At 43.3% G+C, this 17,850-nt stretch overlaps 1 protein-coding gene across 1 annotated transcript in view; it reads right to left on the bottom strand.

The window, feature by feature from the left end:
- Nucleotides 1-3,044: 3,044 nt before the first annotated feature.
- The window catches only part of PTH1R (parathyroid hormone 1 receptor), a 73,064-nt gene continuing 58,258 nt past the window's right edge, over nucleotides 3,045-17,850 (bottom strand). The window contains 6 exon segments of the mRNA XM_007499737.3: nucleotides 3,045-10,626; nucleotides 11,297-11,338; nucleotides 14,612-14,689; nucleotides 14,691-14,754; nucleotides 15,314-15,366; nucleotides 15,368-15,409. Of these exon segments, the coding sequence (XP_007499799.1) occupies nucleotides 10,246-10,626; nucleotides 11,297-11,338; nucleotides 14,612-14,689; nucleotides 14,691-14,754; nucleotides 15,314-15,366; nucleotides 15,368-15,409 (660 nt within the window). The 3' untranslated portion in view covers nucleotides 3,045-10,245.

Genomic DNA, 17,850 nt, shown 5'->3' with positions numbered 1-17,850 from the left:
TCATTTAAACCCCCATTGTGGAAGGTCTTGACATGGTTGAACCACAGGCAGTACTTGAGGTGGGCTAAAATATGCCTCCCTGTCATTTCTCCCCAAAGGTTCTAATTTTTCCTCTATATTCTCGATTTTAAAGAGAATAAATTATGTGGAATAAACTAAATTCCTTCTAATATTTCTTCCACATGGCAACCATTCAAATCCTCGTAGAATGATGCATTTTTAGAGGCTAGAAGGAACTTCAGAAGTTATCTAGTCCAAACTGAGCAATGATATCAGATATGATAACCAAGCTCAATCTCTCTCTCTCTCTCTCTCTCTCTCTCTCTCTCTCTCTCTCTCTCTCTCTCTCTCTCTCTCTCTCTCTCTCTCCACCCACCACTCTCTCTGCCCTATCCTTCTACCTTGGCTCCTCGAAATCAATATTAAGTATTGGTTCTAAGGCAGAAAAGTAGCAAGGGCTAGGCAATGGAGGTTAAGTGACTTGCCCAGGGTCACACAGCTAGGAAGTATCTGAAGCCTGATCTGTACCCAGGACCTCTTGTGTCTTGCTCTCTATTCATTTAGCTACCTAGCTACCCCAAAGCCATCCTTTTTTTGAAGACTTCTGGTGATGGAAAACTCACTACTTTGTATGGTAGCCCACTCTATTCAGAAAGCTCTGATTGTTAGGAACTAAATTTATATTTAACAAAAATAAGACACTGAAACTTTTACTTATTGCTCCTAGATCTACCCACTAGGGCCAACTGAACAAATTTAACTTTTACATGGCAGCCTTTAAAAGATTTGAAGATAGCTATCATGTTCCTAACTCTCACCTTTATGATTTTTCCAGGCTAAAGATCTCCTTTTCCTTCAGTCAGTCTTTTTATAGCATGGTTTCTAGTCTTCTCACTACACTAGTCAGCTACCTCTGGATTTGCTTTAGTTTGTCAATGTGCCTCTTAAATGGCAGTGCCCAGATCTAAACCCAAAACTTCAGAAGTGGGACCAAGTTTTCCCTATGCCTTTTCTTGGATGGATCAGACACCCCGCTTCCTTCAATCAGTCATTGTGTAGAGGGCAACTGGGCAGCTCAGTGGATTGAAAGCCAGGCCTAGAGACGGAGATTCTGGGTTCAAATATGACTCCAGATATTTTGTCTTTATTCTGGGCAAGTCACTTAACCTCCATTGCCTAGCTCTTACTACTCTTTTCCTTGGAACTAATATACAATATTGATAAGCTGGACAGTGAGGGCTTTTTAAAAAAATCATTGTATGACTTGGTTTCCAGTCCCCTCACCATCCTAGACATTATGTTCCAGTTTATGAAAAACCCTTTAAAATGTGGGGCTAATACTGGGCACAGTACCTCGAGTCTATTCTGCTAACTCTGGAGGTTTTCTCAGTATAGAAACTTGAATCCTCCCAGAAGTGGAATAAAGCACAAGGTGGCCCTGGAACACTGGAGCATCTTAGGGTCTCTGATGAGCTCAGGAAATGTGTGTGTGTGTGTGTGTGTGTGTGTGTGTGTGTGTGTGTGTCCCATCCTTCACACAAAAGTCAGGATAATAGCTGCCAAACTTCAGCTTCAGGCATTTCCTGCTTCTTCCTTTCTACATCCCATCTCAATGATTTTTTCTTTTTCTTGCCTTCTAATCAGTGTCCAAGTTTATTATTAAAGGTACTATCCTAGGTAAAACAAGTGACCCTGTTTGCCTCAGTTTCCTCACCTATAAAATGAGCTAGAGAAGGAAATGGCAAACCACTCCAGTATCTTTGCCAAGAAAACCCCCAGTAGGGTCATGAAGAGTTGGACACAACTGACACGACTGCACAACAACAATCAACCCCTAGTCCAAGATTCATACTCCAATAGTCACTCAGTCCTGGGGTCGTGGTAGCAAAAATTTAAAAAAGGTTGAGATAAGAGGGAGGATGTATGGGGGATACACAGAGCAAGCTGAGCTACCTCAAACAGAGGGGCAAGATTAGGTGTGAGCACATGTGTGAGGATAGACAAGGAATGTGAAGTCCTCATTGGACTGAAGACTGGGAAGGGGATCCACAGATCCTAGGAGGTCTTGGGTCTGTGGCTGAGGGGTTTGTTCTCACAGAACTCTCTTCTCAGTTCCAACCACACTGAGCTTGCTGGGCTTGGGGGTGCGGGGCAGGAAGAATAAGTATAATTGCTCTCCCCGTTCCCTGAAGCATGATAACTTGTAATAGAGGTGGAGTCCTCTTCTTTCCCAAACCCAGGTCTTCCTTTCCCTCTTTCTGCCAACCCCTACCATACACACCTTGTGAGAGTGGGTATAGAGCACCCACTGTGAGTGCCAGGGGCAGGCGCCAGCCAGCAGCCATATAGGGAATGTGGTGGCCTCATTAATGAGAACTTCCTGCTAATTAAAAGCTTCCCCAGGGGACTTCTTGGCTCCTACCTGAGCTACCTCATCCCCCTCCCCACAGACTCAGGGCCAGTGGTTGATGAGAATTCCTTATATATGGGCATCTAGACGAATGAGCTGGCTGGAGAGGCACGTGTGGGTTTGGGAGGGACCGTGTTTGTTTATAGAGACAGAACAGGGTTATCTAATTCTGCTTTCTGATGCTCCTGTGGTGAGCCTGGTGTTCCCCATCTACCCACTGCATTCATGCATAGAGCCTGAGAAAAAGAGCCTTTTGATTCAACTGTTCTGCTGTAGCAACTCAAGCTATAGCCAGATCTCCCTGTTTACCTTCCAAAAGAAGACAGGCAGGACTGGGTGGGGGGAGGCAAGAACTAGGGACTCCAGGCAGCATCTGGAATTGAGAGACCATTGGAATGTGGGTAGCGAAAGGGTCCTGCCTGTCCTTGTCCCCAAATCCCAGGGAGCCAAGGGCTGAAGAAGTGGAGGGGGATAGAGTTCCCATTGCCATCATAACCTTCACCATTATGGTCAACAATACTGTTACCATTATAAGCATACTTAATCATCACCATCACCATCATCTCCATCATTATCACCATTATTGGCACCATTATTACTGGGACTGGCCTGTTAAGGAAACTGAAGACTTCAGTAAAGTGGAGATGACAGTCTTTATATGACCAGAGGTATAAAGTATCCTAGTAGGTCGTGAGGCAAATCCTTAGTAAGTAGACCTTAAAGCATCATAGAGAGTTTCTGTTGTTTGTTATGATTATTCTGCCTCCTGGTACTGACCTCTCTCTCTGGAGGGCTTCTTGGATCAGATCTTCAAGGGACAGATGAATGGACAGATGACAGTGTTCCCTGGCTTTCTAAAGAGTCAGATGGGTTTGGTGTGGGGGAAAGAAGCTGAATCTCACTGAGAAATGTTCCATTCAGTGGTAGCCTTTGATCTGCAGTGACTTCCGTGATCTCAACCCCCTGAATGCCCTGAAGAACAGTGTTGAGAGACTGGGTAGTGACGGTTGGAAAGCAAATCCCACTTTCTTCCAGTTCTGGTGCCCAGGGTAGGAGTGCACGATGAGCAGTAGGCAAAAGGTTCTATCCTAACATCTGGGAGGTGGAAGGAAAGGGCTCAGGGCTCAGAGTGGCCCCCAGAGTTCCTCCACGACTGGGTTTTTTGGGTCCACCCTGGGACATGTTCCTCCTATGCTCTGTTGAGTGGACAGGAGTCAGTTGACCATTTTGTTCATGCCCCTGCCTCCCAGAAGGAGACCACAAACTCATCTCAGATAAGCAGTTGTGTCTTCTAAAACACAAAGGGGTGCTGGACTCCTGATCTCCAGGACACACAGACACACACACTCAAATATTATGAAAAGTCTTGTTGAGAGAATTCTGAAAGAGATGACATGAGGAAAGGGAGCATTCCTGGTCCTTAGGGAGACTCTGTTTGGAGTGGGGGATGTGCTAGTGTTGCTATTGGCCCCTTAATGGTGCTTCTAGGAGCCTTCTCTCCCCAGTAATTCACCAACTCCTTCTGGTGCCTCCCACCCTAGGGCTTAGCTCCCTGTGACCAGTGTGTGGCCCTTCTTTTCAAGGCCACATTCTCTCAGTCTTTAAAGGAGACTATCATGGTGCAGTGGAAGGAACCCTGAAGCTGGAGAGAGAAGAGCTACACCTACCTGGGTGACCTTGGTCAAGTAATTTCTCCTTTTTTGGCCTCAATTTTCTCAAACATAAAAAGAGGATGTTGAGTTAGATGATCCCTGGGCTGAGGTACCTACTTACTAGCTTTAAATCCTATGAATTCAATGAGGAGGGAAGCTTATTTTTGTTGTGTGTTGAGGTCAGGACCTCCCCCTTTCCTTCATCAGAACTTCTGACTTTTATTGCTTGCAATATTGTAGAAATACAATCCAGTAAATGGGAAAAAAACTAACCTGTCCTTAGTTTTTCCTTGGAGTTCACTGCCATAGGATCAGCATTACTGATCTTTTTCTTTTTAAGAAAACTCTTAATTTCTGTCTTAGTAACAATTCTAGGACAGAAAGGAAAGGGCCAGGCAAATGAGGTTAAGTGATTTGTCCAGGGTCACACAGCTAGAAAGCATCTGAGGCCAGACTTGAATCTAGGTCCTCTTGACTCCAGACCTTGTGCTCCATCCACTTAGGTTCCCCTTGATCTCTATAAGTTGGAGGCATAGGACTTCTCTCTCTCCTGATGTTCCACTCCAGTCAGGTTCATTTGCCACTGTCCCTGTCCTCTGGAGGATCATGCCCTTTCCTGTACCTGTTCACATTCAATAATAGAATTAGTCCCAGTAAAAGTTGTCTTATATTAGAAATGGTGAATTGGTAAGGTAGTGAGCCTTTTGTCACTAGAAGTGTTCAAGCAGAGACTGGGTGACCCCTTGTTGGAGATGCTATTGTCTATGAGATGTGAAATTCAGTAAGACAATATGCTTATGTAGGGCAGCAAGATGGTACAGTGCATAGAGGCACTTCGCCTGGAGTCAGGAAGACCTTAGTTCAAGCCTGACCTCAGAAACTAACTGTATAACCCTGGGCAAGTCACTTAACCCTATTTGCCTCAGTTCCTCATCTGTAAGATGAGCTGGAGAAGGAAATAGCAAACTACTCCAGTATCTTTGCCAAGAAACCCCCAAAGGGGGTCATAATGAGTTGGACATGACTGAACGATAGACTTTAAGATTTATAAAACACTGTAAGAATTATCATTTCCACTTTATAGAGGAGAAAATTGAGGCCCATAAAAGAGAAATGACTTGACCAGGGTCACTTAAATCATAAGTGTTAGCTATGGTACCTCTAAGATTTTTTCCAATTCCAGAATGCTGTGATTCTATCTCCTTCATGTGTTCTAAGATTCCAGACAAATTGGACTATTCACTTTTCTCTGGCTGTGGCATTCCATAGCTGTGTGGCCTCCATGTGTGCCTCCATGCCAAGAATGCACTCTTCTCCCCCTCCATTTCTTGGCACCCCTACCTTCTTTCAAGGCTCTCTCAAGTGCTACCTTTTAAAAGGATCCCATTTTGATATTCTCAGTTGTTATCCTGCCCTCTCTTTCTTCTCACATTAGACTGCATTTACTCGCTAATATAAATGCAGGTGGAATGAAGCTCTCTGAAAGCATGGATTGTTTGTCCTTTTGCATTTGTGTGTCATCACAGAGAAGGCCCCTAATCAGTGGTAGTTGAACTGAAGAAGGAACTAAGCATTTTATAAAGTGCCTACTATTTTCCAGGCATTGTGCTAAGGGTTTATAATCTCTTATTTGGTCCTCACAATATCTTTGAATAGTAGTTGCCATTATCATCATCATTTTATAGTTGGGGAAACTGAGGCAGGCAGCTATTAAGTGACTAGCCCAAAGTCACAAAGCTACATAGTGTATGAGGCTAGATTTCAACACATCTTCTTAATCCTAGGTCTAGTGATCTATCTACTGTGCCACCTACCTGCCTAAATTGACACAGTTATGCTGTAAGAGGAATTATAAATTCAGAAAGAGAAAAAAAAGACCTTCTTTAAAGGGGATACAGGTCAGGGGACCCAATCTAAGGGCCTCAATGCCCAGGAAAGCAGTTTAATTCAAAGGAATTCTGTAGGCAGACTCCAGGGATGCTTCTGAGTGATTTTGAAGAGAGAGCTGTTCTTCTGATCTGGGACACAGAGATATGACTGTGGTGTTGGGGTGGGGGGTGGCCCTGTTTCCTCAGTGATCAGAGGAGATAAGAGCAATAGTTCTGGCTAGAATGGAGGTAGAAATCAGGAGGGGACTAGGAAGGGAATTATAGAAGAATATAAAAAGGTCGGTTCTGTTGGCAAACCCGGGCCAAGTGGGTGCTCTGAACTCTGGATGAAGACAAAAGAGGCTTTATCCAGGCAGTGACTTATACGAAAACAAAGACAGCAGTTTATCAGCCTGGAGGGTGTCATCACTTCCCCTCTGAATATAGAAGGTCCTGGAATTGATTGAAAGGAAGCAAAGTTTGATGCAAAATGTGCTAAATTTGGAAGTTGTGGCACTTGGGTTCTAGGCCTGTCTCTGGTAGTAATAATAATAATAGCCAGGCACACAATTATTATCTCATTTGACCCTTGCAACAATCCCAAGAGGTAGCTGTGATTATTATCTGATTTTACAGATGAGGAAACTGAGGTAAGCATAGATTAAGTGACTTGCTCAGAGTCACACATCTAATAAGTGGCTGAGGCTGGATTTGAACCCCAGGCTTGGCATTCTATCCAATGTGCCAACTAGTAGATGGGGGATCCTGTGTGTGTGTGTGTGTGTGTGTGTGTGTGTGTGTGTGTGTGTGTGTGTGGCCTACAGAAGTGCCCTTCTCTGAGCCATGATTTCCTCGGTTTGCAAAACGAGCATAATAATATGTGTACTGTCTAGCCTACGGGGCTCCAGGATATTAGAACCAGGAGGGACTTTAGAGGCTCTCTAGTCCATCTGGCCAGAATATCAACCCAAGTCTTCTGATTTATCATGATTCAGAATGTTTTAGGATTCTGGTTCAGGGTTGCTCACTGTGAGTAGAGTGGCTGAGGAGGAGGCAGGAAAACATAGAATTAGGGAGGACTGGAAGAGAAGTCACTGAAAAGGATGTTGGCAAATTGCACTTGCTTAGGAGTATTTCAGGGGAGGAAGTACTGGAGAGAAATGATACTCTGCGAATTCTTGTGGACATTCCTTCTGCTGTAGCTCTTGCATCTGCCTGGTCTTCTCCATTGCCATGGCCATTTCCCTAGCTAAGTCCTTCTAACGGTCTCCTTTATCTAAGACCTTTCTAAATTTATTTATGAATCCTCCTCTGTAGTCATTCTATGTTCTGGTCAGACTTGGAACTACCTTATGCCCATTTCATACTTCCCTCTCTTGCTTCTGTGTATGCAGACTCCATATATGGAAACACAATTCTTTTTCCTGCATATGTTTCTCTTTTCCCAAGGTCCAGTTCAGGTGCTATTTTCTCCCTGAAACCTTCTTTGATTTCTCTATCTTCCCCCAACCCTAGCTGAAAATTCTCTCTCCCTCCACAAATGGTCCTAGAACACATCAGCTAGTTCCATCCTTGACTCCCATCACAATCCACTTTGGCTCACTTATTTGTGTAGCATTTATAGTTCTCCCTTTAAATTAGAACCTCCCTGAGGGCAGCAGGAAGGAAGAAGGGGGAACAAACATTTGTTAGATGCCTCCTATGTGCCAGGCACTGTGCCAAGTAGTTTACAGATATTATCTTATCTCTGTATAATTTTCCACTCTTGTAATTCAGTCCCTAAAAGAAGGTCTGGAATATAGTAGGTGTTTAATAAATGTTTGGTGAAATTGACTGGGGTCAGAAGATTGGGATTCTAAAAGCCTAATTCTCTTCAGACTTTTTATCCGATATTAGGCACATTACTAACTTTTTTAGAGACAGGTTCTTCAATCATTTTTAAAACCCTTTACCTTCCATCTTAGAATCAATACTACATATTGGTTCCAAGACTGAAGAGCAGTAAGGGCTAGGCAATGGGGGTTAAGTGACTTGCCCAGCATCACACGGCTAGGAAGTATCTGAGGTTAGATTTGAACCCAGACCTTCTGTCTCTAGGCCAGGTTCTTTATTCCCTGAGCTACTTCACTGTCTTCTTCTGCCTCCATTTTTGTGTTACTCAGTGCAGTGGAGTCACTTAACCTTTACTGTGCTTTAGTTCTTCAGCTATAAAATGGAGATAACAGGGCTGCCTCAACGGGCTGTTGTGAAAATCAAATGAGATAATATTTGTTAAGTACTCAGCACAATGCCTGGCTCAGAGTAGGCATTGTATAAATGCTAGCTATTTCCCTATTATCAATATCATTACTCTTATGATCTCTCCCAGGCTTCTCAGATGGTGTCTTTGCCAGAACTTCTGACTGAGCAACTCCAAGGATCTGTCCAGGGTACAAAGACTATAATAGTATCAGAGCTTAATCAATGTTTGGGGTGAGCAGTGAAATAAACATGACTTGGCTCCCACAGTGAGGTGCCCAACCCCACTCCCTCCACGATATATCTGTTCCAGCCCCTGCCTTTCATTTTCCAACCCAGACATCCTCATCTTTTCTTGTCTGGGCTTTTTTTTTTTTAAATATATTTTAAATCCTTCCATCTTAGAATCAATACTATGTATTGGTTCCAAGGCAGAAGAGTGGTAAGGGCTAGGCAATGGGGGTCAAGTGACTTGCCCAGGGTCACACAGCTGGGAAGTATCTGAGGCCAGATTTGAACCTAGGACCTACCATCTCTTAGGCATGGCTCTCAATCCACTGAGCCACCAAATTGTTCCCTTGCCTAGACTATTGTAATAGCCCCTATGATAGCATTTTCTCCACCTCTCTGATTCACTTTGTACACCCTGAGTATTGTTCCTTTCTCACCTTTAAGATCACATAACTTTTCTACTCAGAAAACCTCAATGGATCTTCTTTGCTTATTAATTCCTTCTCTGGCATTGAAAGCCCCATAGAATCTGATTTTACATTCCTTTTTCATCCTTACCTCATATAACTTCTAGTCAAACAAGACTGCCCTGCCCCATCTTAATGGCTTTGCTTATAGGATTCTTCCATACTTGGAATGAACTCTTCCCTTCCCACCTTGCCCTGACATCTCAACTGAAGAAGTTCCTTCCTTCCCAGTCACTTCTGCCAGGAAGACTTTTCTGGCGATTCCTCGGCTGGAATTAATCTCCCCTTCATTAATTTTTTCTTACAGTATGTTGCCTGGACTCATTCTCCTTCCTATTGTAGAGTTATTTGCATACATGTCTTTTCCTGCCTTTGAGAATGGGAGTAACAAGGTGTAGAATGTTCCTAAGTTTTGGAGTTAAGAGAGTGATGGGCTCAAACCTTCTGTGTGACATGGGGTAACTCAGGCTAAGCCTTCATTTCCTTATCTGTAAAATGATGCTAAGGAAGTCCCACAATATTCCACAGGGTAGTCATGAGGAGAAAGCTCTGTACACATTAAAATACTCTAGAAATAGGCACTAATAGTATTCCTGTACCCTCAGTGCCTTGTCCGTGGTAGGCATTTAATATACTTTGATCAAATTGAATTCAATCAACATAAAATGAGTTCTGCCATCCCTGAGCTCATGAAAGATGAAAAAGTGCGGACGTGTTGGATACTGCCTGGGGAAATCAATGCTTCTTGTGGATTGGCAATCATTGTGAAGCTCCCTCTAGAACAAGCTCAGGTCTTCTCCCCAAGTCTCCCAGATCTGCTGAGAGACCTGACCGATGATATTTTTGGAGATCAGACCTCTTTCTTTAACTTCTGACCCAGTAGACAAGGAACTACCCTTGAGGATTTCTTCCAGCCCTCAGAATAACTTTCTTCCCTTAGTGTGTCCTGGCTTGGATGGCATGTGGGTCCACCCCCCCCCCCATTATTTAGCTCAAAACAAACACATAACCACTCCAATATTTTTCTTTTTCTTTCTTTCCTTTTTTTCTTTTTTTCTTCTTGGTATTTTTTCTCCCTGACCTCCACAGCTTCTCCGTCCCTCAGTGGAGGTCTGTCCATCCCCGAGTGGCCCCGGATCTGGCCTTGGTCCTGAGAAGGAAGCCCTGGCCCCTTGAGCCTGCATACTGACCAGGCTTGGGAGCAGCTCCATGACCCCGGGCTCAGTCAGAGAGACTGCTGGTCTGGTTTGCACTTGGGAATGTAGGGTCCCCAGGGCCCCTGGGTGGGGGGCCTGGCCTGAGTACAAGGATGGAGGCAGGCCTTAGAGTTCAGGCTCAAGCCCAGGGTCTCTGCCCCCTTGATGGGTTGGGGGTGTGGGTCACATGACTGTTTCCCTCTCCTCCTCCAGGAGTGGAGGGGGCTGTTCCCCAACCATTGGCTCATAAAGTCCGGAGCCGTTGAGATACCCGTCATCTTTGGTGCCAGGCTCTGGGCCAGATGAAGGCAATGAGTTCTCAGAAATGGAGCCATGCTTCACATAGCCAGGCAACTGGTGGTGGCCATTGGCACTGGCTCCAGTCCCAGGAGCTAGTCGAGGGCTGAGGGACAAGGCTAACCCCCCTCGAGGTCCCACATTGGTGACACTGGTATGTGATACCATGGGGCCATAGCTGTAGGTGCTGCTGCCGCTCCGGGCCTTCCGCTTGAAGTCCAAGGCCAGGGTCCATCGGCTCCATGACTTCTTGATCTCCGCTTGTACCTTGTGGGGAAGGAGAAAAACAGAAGGATCAGTCTTTGTGACCATCCATTCTTAGAGTATGAAAAGAAGTCAAATCGAGTCAGGAGGGGACCAAGTTGAATCTGTCTCAGCCATTTGCTAGCTACGATGGGCAACCATGGGCAAAAGATTTAACTTTTCCACAGTCCAGGGATGAGGGTCAAATAAGGTCACATTCCTTAAGTCACTTTGTAAAACTTAAAAATCAGATGGCTTGCCTGGATCTCTGCTTTACAGTTAAGGTGGCCCAGTGGCTAAAGAGCTAGGATTGGAGTCAGGAAGACCTGAGTTCAAATTTGCACTCAATTACTAATTAGCTATGTGATCTTGAACCATTTACCTCTATCTGCCTCAGTATTCCCAGATGTAAAATAGGGATAATTGTAGTACCTACCTTCCAGATTATTGGAGGGATCAAATGAGTTATTAGCACAGTGCCTGACACACATAGTGGGTAATTAATAAATGTTTGTTTTCTTCCCAGTTCCTTATCATTTTTCCTCATGTCATACTTAGTACACATATTGCATGTCCCTGACTAGACTCTAAACTCTCTGAGGGCAAGGTATATGGTTCTGTAGTCTCATTTCATCTTTGTTTCCATTAGCCAAGCAGAGGGCACACTCCAGGGATGGACAGGGTTTACACTCACCTCTCCATTGCAGAAACAGTATATTATGGCAACGAAAAATCCCTGGGGAAAAAGAGACAAGGCAGGGAGGTAAATATGTCTTGAATAGTTTTCTCAGGATGTCTACTGATTGGCCCACCTCCCATTCTCTGAAAGGCTTCCACTTCCAGGAAGACCTTTCTGCTGAGAAGAGAGAAAAAATCCATGCTCAGAACATCCTTTCCAGGTTTAACTTTAGGTTGGGGAAGAGGAGGAGTAAAAAGTCCACCTTCTCTTTCAAGGTTCTATAGAGAAGGAAGATTTCAGCATCTCCTTCCCTTTTAACTCTGGGTTAGGATCTCAATATACTGACAATGCAGTAGGAAATTCTCTCCAATAATAGGGCAGGGCAGATATAATTACTGATATCTTACAAGATAATTCACAAATCACATTTGTCAGATTTAATCATATTCATTCCTCAACTACTGCTTCCTTCCCCCTCTGAAAAAGAAATTCCAGGTTCTGACAGCTAGGGGGAAATTGTATATAGTTTTATTGTTAAGAAAAATATTGGTAAAACAAACATATTGTAGAATAAATTCTTCTACTTCAGGAGATATAAAAATTCTTGAGGTCCTAACCTTTAACCTAAAATTTAGATTATATTTCCCTTGTAAATAGCTAAATTATACTTTTGACATTTAGTTGTAGGCCAATCAAAATCTCTGTCTGTCTCTCTGAGACTGTAAAGGCTGGAGGAGGTGGGGGTGGGGATGGGATCACTGGATGGACACTGGGTGCAAATCATTATCAAATGATGGGCAGTGAAAATTTCACAGCTGACAACTAGTTTAACTGGTTTCAGGTCCTGTTACTTATGAAAGACTTAGCTTTGCTACTGAAGAAATGGAAATTCTTTCTCTCTCATCTTTCTTTTTCTTACTCCTTTCCTTCCTTCCTTCCTTCCTCTTCCTTCTTCCTTCCTTCCTTCCTTCCTTCTTCCTTCCTTCCTTCCTTCCTTCCTTCCTTGCCTTCCTTTCTCTCTCTCTCTCTCTCTCTCTCTCTCTCTCTCTCTCTCTCTCTCTCTCTCTCTCTCTCTCTCTCTCTCTCTCTCTCTTTGCAGGATCTGGTGATTTTCCTGGACTACTGCAATAGCTTTTGGTTGGTCTCCATGCCTTAAAGTCTCTTCTTACTCCAATCCATCCTCCATTCCTTTGTCAAAATGATCTTCGCAGGTCTCACCATATCACCCCACGTCCCCCCCACTCAGTAAATCCCAATGGTTCATGTTATTTCCAGGAACAAATATAAAATCCTCTATTTGGCTTCCAAAGTCCTCCTAAACTGGTACCTTCTTCCTTTCCAGTCTTCTTGTACCCCATTCCACTGATGTACTCTATAATCCAGCGACACTGCCTCTTTTGCTGTTTCTGGCACAAAACAGTCCATCTGCTATTTCTGGGCATTTTACCATCTGTCTTGATGCCTGGAATGCTCTCCCTCCTCATTTCTGACTTCTGGCTTCCTGGCTTCCTTCAAATCTTAGCTAAAAAAATATTTTTATTTCGCAAAAAGCCTTTTTCAATCTCCCTTAATTTTAATGTCTTCCCTCTGTGATTTTCTTCAATTAATCCTAAATATATCTTGTTTGTACAGGGTTATTTTCACATGGTCTCCACCATTATACTGTGAGCTCCTTTGAGAGCAAGAACTGTTTTGTTTTGTTTTGTTTTTGCTTTTCTTTGTAATACCCAGGGCTTAGACAGAGCATAGCATATAGTAAGTACTTAATAAATGCTTACTGACTTGACTTGTTGACTTGTCCTAACCTTGTACTTGTGCATGAGGATGTGTGTTTGCAAGAAGGCAAACCTAGTCAGGTTGGTTTCAGTTTGGGTCACTGTCAAAGGTACCACCACTTCCAAGTTGGAGTTGTTCTCAACTCTTTATTCTCTTCCTCCTATCACGTCCAATCATTTACCAAGTCTTGTTTATTCTATTTTCACAGCTCCCATACACATTCTTTTCTTTTAAAACCCTGACCGAAGGCAATATAATAAAATAATAAAATAAGTTGAATAACAACACTGAGGAACTGTTTTTGAATAAAAAAAAAACCCTCACCTTCCATCTTAGAATTGATCCTAAGTATTGTTCCAAGGCAGAAGAGCGGTAAGGGCTAGACAATGGGGATTAAGGGATATGCCTGGGTCATACAGCCAGGAAGTATCTGAGGTCAGTGACATGTGATCCCAGGACCTCTCTATTCTAGGCCTGGCTCTCTACCCACTGAAACACCTAACTGTTTCTATCTGTTCTTTTCTTTTCACTCACAAGGGTAGACCTTTGTTCAGGTCTTCATTACTTCGATTATTGCAGTAGCCTATTAATTGGTCTCCCTACTTTGCTTTTCTCCAAACCATTTTCCACATAAAATGATCTTCCCTGAAACCCAGATTTGACCATCTTACCCACTTCCCTATTAAAAAAAAGATTTTTGTGGTACCTTATATATGCAACTAGGTGGTGTGATGGATAGAGCACTGGGTTTGGAGTCTGGAAGACTTCATGAGTTAAAAATTGGTCCTCCTTCCTAACTATGTGATCCTGGGCAAGTCATTTCACCTTGTTTACCTCAATTTCCCTATCTGTAAAATTAGCTGGAGAAGGAAATAGCAAACTACTCTAGGATCTTTGCCAAGAAAACCCCAAATGGGGCCATGAAGAGTTGGACATGACCAAACAACTATTGCCTCTAAAATAAAATACAAAATCTTCATCATCTTGGCATTGAAACCTTCACCAGCCCAATTCCAGCCTACCTTCCCATACTTATGTGGAGTACAATTCCCCTTGGAGGGTTTGAGCAACCAGAGTACCCTGCCTCCACCCCCAATTCCCCTTTGTGCTTTTTGCAGTGGCTTCTCCACTCTTTCCATGCCTGGAACGTTCTCCTTCCTCACCTCTTCTCCTAGACTCTCTAGCCCCATAAGCCTCAGTTCAGGTGCCTACATAAGGCCCTTTGCTGATCCCCTAAGTGAAATGTAAACTACTTGGGAACAGCTTAATTTTGTTTTTTTGTCTTTGTATCCCCAGGGATAGCAAAATGCCCTTGCCTGGAGTAAGTAGTTAATATGTTTTGTGGCTGAGATTACGATTCTAACATATTTCTGTCCGTTCTCCCCGATTGCTTCTGGGATCTACTGGGAAAGGTGACAGCTAAGCTAGGCTAATTGTGTAATATTTATTGCCTTAAGTCTAATAGCTTGCCCATCAGATCACTTTTACCAGTGTACCCTCACCCTGCAATAGACCAGTGATCCACAATGGCCAAATCTCAATAGCCACACCTACCTGGAATGAATTGAAGAGCATTTCATAGTGCATTTGGACTTGCCAAAGAATCCCTGATACTTCTGTGTACGGCGTGGCCCATGAAGACAATGTAGTGCACCCCAAACAGAGGCATGAGCACTAGTGTGGACTTCAGCAGCTTTCTGCAAGAGGGGAGGCAATCAAGGTCAAGATCAACCCTCTCCCCCTCCCTCTCACCTGAAACAACATTTCTTATCTTTTCTGTCCTTCCCTCCCTCCCTCCCTTCTTTCCTTCCTTCCTTCCTTCCTTCCTTTCTTCCTCCCTTCCTTCCTTCCTCCCTCCCTCCTCCCTTCCTTCCTTCCTTCCTTCCTTCCTTCCTTCCTTCCTTCCTTCCTTCCTTCCTTCCTTCCTTCCTTCCTTCCTTCCTTCCTTCCTCCCTCCCTTCCTTCCTTCCTCCGTTCTTCCTTCCCTCCTTCATCCCTCTCTTTCTTTCTCCCTTACTTTATATTTTGGAATTGATGCCAAGTATTGGTTCTAAGGGCAGAAGGACAGTGAGGGGTAGGCAATAGGGGTTAAGTGATTTGCCCAGGGTCACACATCTAGGAGTGTCTGAGGCCACCTTGCTTGTCTTTTAAGGCCCAGTTCAAATGTGTTCTTCTCCAGGAAGTTATAATTTGGTGAATAAAGGACTGGGAATTGGAAGAGGGTCCTGATTAGGGCAATTCAGTAGGGAGGCTCACCTATACTGTTGCCTCGTGTCACATCTCCCTGCATTGGTCTCCCGGAGTTTAGTAAGCCAGGACTCTGATTATATTGATAAAAAGAATAAAGTTCACCTGTGGGAGAGAAAAAAGGAATATTGTAATTTAGGAAGAAGGGTTGGGATTTCAGGGTTCTCTGTAGCTAGAGGAGAGGCAGACGGAAAGAGGGTGATAGAGGGTGAAAGGTCCACGTGCCTGTGGACCTTTCCCCCTGGGAGAGAAAGTAGCAGGAGTCTGAGTCCAATGCAGAAAAATAGAAAGGATGTTGGTGTTGGGAGCCAAAACACCTCAGTTCAAATTCCAGGTCTGGCATTTAGGAGCTGTGTGACCTTGGGGAATTCACTTAACTTTTCTGGATTTTGATTCTTTTTTCTATAATGTGGGTCTTATAGACAAGGGCCCTACATTCTCTTCTGGATTTGACATTCTGTAATGCTGTAGGATCTGGAGGACTCCCAGGGAAGAGCCCACGTAGTCTGGGGAAAGTATTGCCCTTCTGTCCTTCTACTTATTCCTTAACCTGAGAATTTTCTTCTTCTGGGTCCTGTTCAACAGTCAGCTCTTCTCTGTAACCTTCCCAGAAAATGCCAATATGTCCTGGGATTCACTTGCTGTGGGAATTCTCACTACAAGGTCCATAATCTTAATACATGATTATTGATTGATTATGGTCTTGTTATCTGAGTCTCGGGGGGAAGAGAGGTCCAATATGGGTTTAGTCCATAGTTACACAACTAATTAAATGCTAGAAGCAGGATTTAAACCTGAGTCTTCTGGACTCCAAATTCAACAGTCTAGCCATTATGCCATACTGTGGTCGCCTTCCATAGGATCATTGGAGATAGACTTGGACGAACCCTTGGATAGAATTCAGTCCCTCATCTTCATTTAAGAGATAAGGAAACAGAAACTGAAGAATGATGAAATATGATGATTTAAATGAAGAAACGTGATTTGCCCAAGATCAAGTGGCTAGTAAGAAAGCAGAAACTTAAACATGAGTTCTTTGACTCCAAATCCACTGCTCTTTGCACTAGAACACTCATCTGATTATTCTCTGCTCTCTCTTGTCTGCTCTTTATAATTAGATCCTGGGAAAAAGCTCAAAGAGGGGCCACTTACCCTAAGTTGGATAGATAGACCTAGATGCCTTGTTGACATGGGGCTGGCCAGGTCCTCTGGAGACCTCTTGGCTATTGCAACAGCTTTGTAATTGAATTTCTTTGACTCAATGACCTTGTCTATCTAGTGTGTTCAGCATATGCCACCAAAAGGTGCTCATGTGAGAAAATGCATGTAAATTTATCTGGAAACTTTAAAGCAATATAAACATGCTGGCTTTCACTGTTATTATCTTTAACAAGAAGGCAGAGTTTAGCAGATGGTCTCTAAGATCCTGCATCATAGCTCTGATTCCACCATGATTTCAACTTCTTCAAAAGTTCCCCTTTGTCCCTCTCTCCATCCCTCCATCCCCTTCCAGGTCTCAGCCTAGTATTCAAAGACCTCCATTAGAGGTATTTTGGTACATGTTTAGCAACTGGGTCTCCAAAAATAAAAACCACTATATTTTCTGTTGCTTTCTTAAGTCTGCAATTCAACAAGCAATAAATCAAGCTCTGATTTGTAGTTTGCATATTTCTAAGGTGTAAAATGTTCTCACTGAATTTTTTTCCACTGAAAATTTAAAAATTGCATGGCTCTAGTACATCTCTACTACCGTCAGGCTCCAACTTCCTTATATTATATGACTCCTCTCTTAAACTCTTTAGTCAGGCCAGACTCCTCATGTCAATCCTTCCATAATCACCTAAAGGCCCATTTTTTTTGCCTTTCTCCTGCATAAGATTCAATCCATTTAAATCTTATTTGTCCTTTAAGGGTCTTCTCAAGTCTCAGCTTCTCTAGAATCTTTCCAGATCATCCCAGTCCACTGGGATCTCTTCCTCATTAGAACTCCCATAGGACCTACTCTCTTCAGTCCTCACTTGGTCCTAGGATCAAATGAATTAGAATAATAAATTATTTTTTCTTGAGTGTGAGTTTGGCCTCTCCATCTAAATTGGAAGTACCCCAATGGAGGGCACATGTGTCTCATACAGCCACAAAATATCAGTTAGAAGGGACCTCAGGCTCCCATCTGGTCCAACTTGTACCTGAGTGGAAATTTTCTATGCAAAATTCCTGAAAATGGCTCATCCAAACTTTGCCTGGAGGTCTCATAACATGGATTTCACAACTTTTCTCTAGTGCCTTCCTTCTGTTTATTCTCCTCAATTTATCCTGTATATAGCTGGTTTGTAGATAGATGTTTGTTATCTCCCTTATTAGATCATGAGCTTCTCTAGCATATTGTCTTTTACCTTTCTTTGCATTCCCAGGACTTAGCATAGCGTGATATGTAAATACTGATTGATTAGAAATTTAAGTAAATCAACTCCCTAATAAGGCCTCGGGATTAAATAGCAATTTGATTGAAAAAAAGATCTGGGGTTTTTAGTAGACCACAAGCTTGA

Source organism: Monodelphis domestica, chromosome 7, assembly GCF_027887165.1.
Source record: "Monodelphis domestica isolate mMonDom1 chromosome 7, mMonDom1.pri, whole genome shotgun sequence".
Classification (NCBI taxonomy): Eukaryota; Metazoa; Chordata; class Mammalia; order Didelphimorphia; family Didelphidae; genus Monodelphis; species Monodelphis domestica.
Note: the sequence above shows the minus strand (reverse complement) of the source record. Positions and strands in the feature narration are given on the sequence as shown.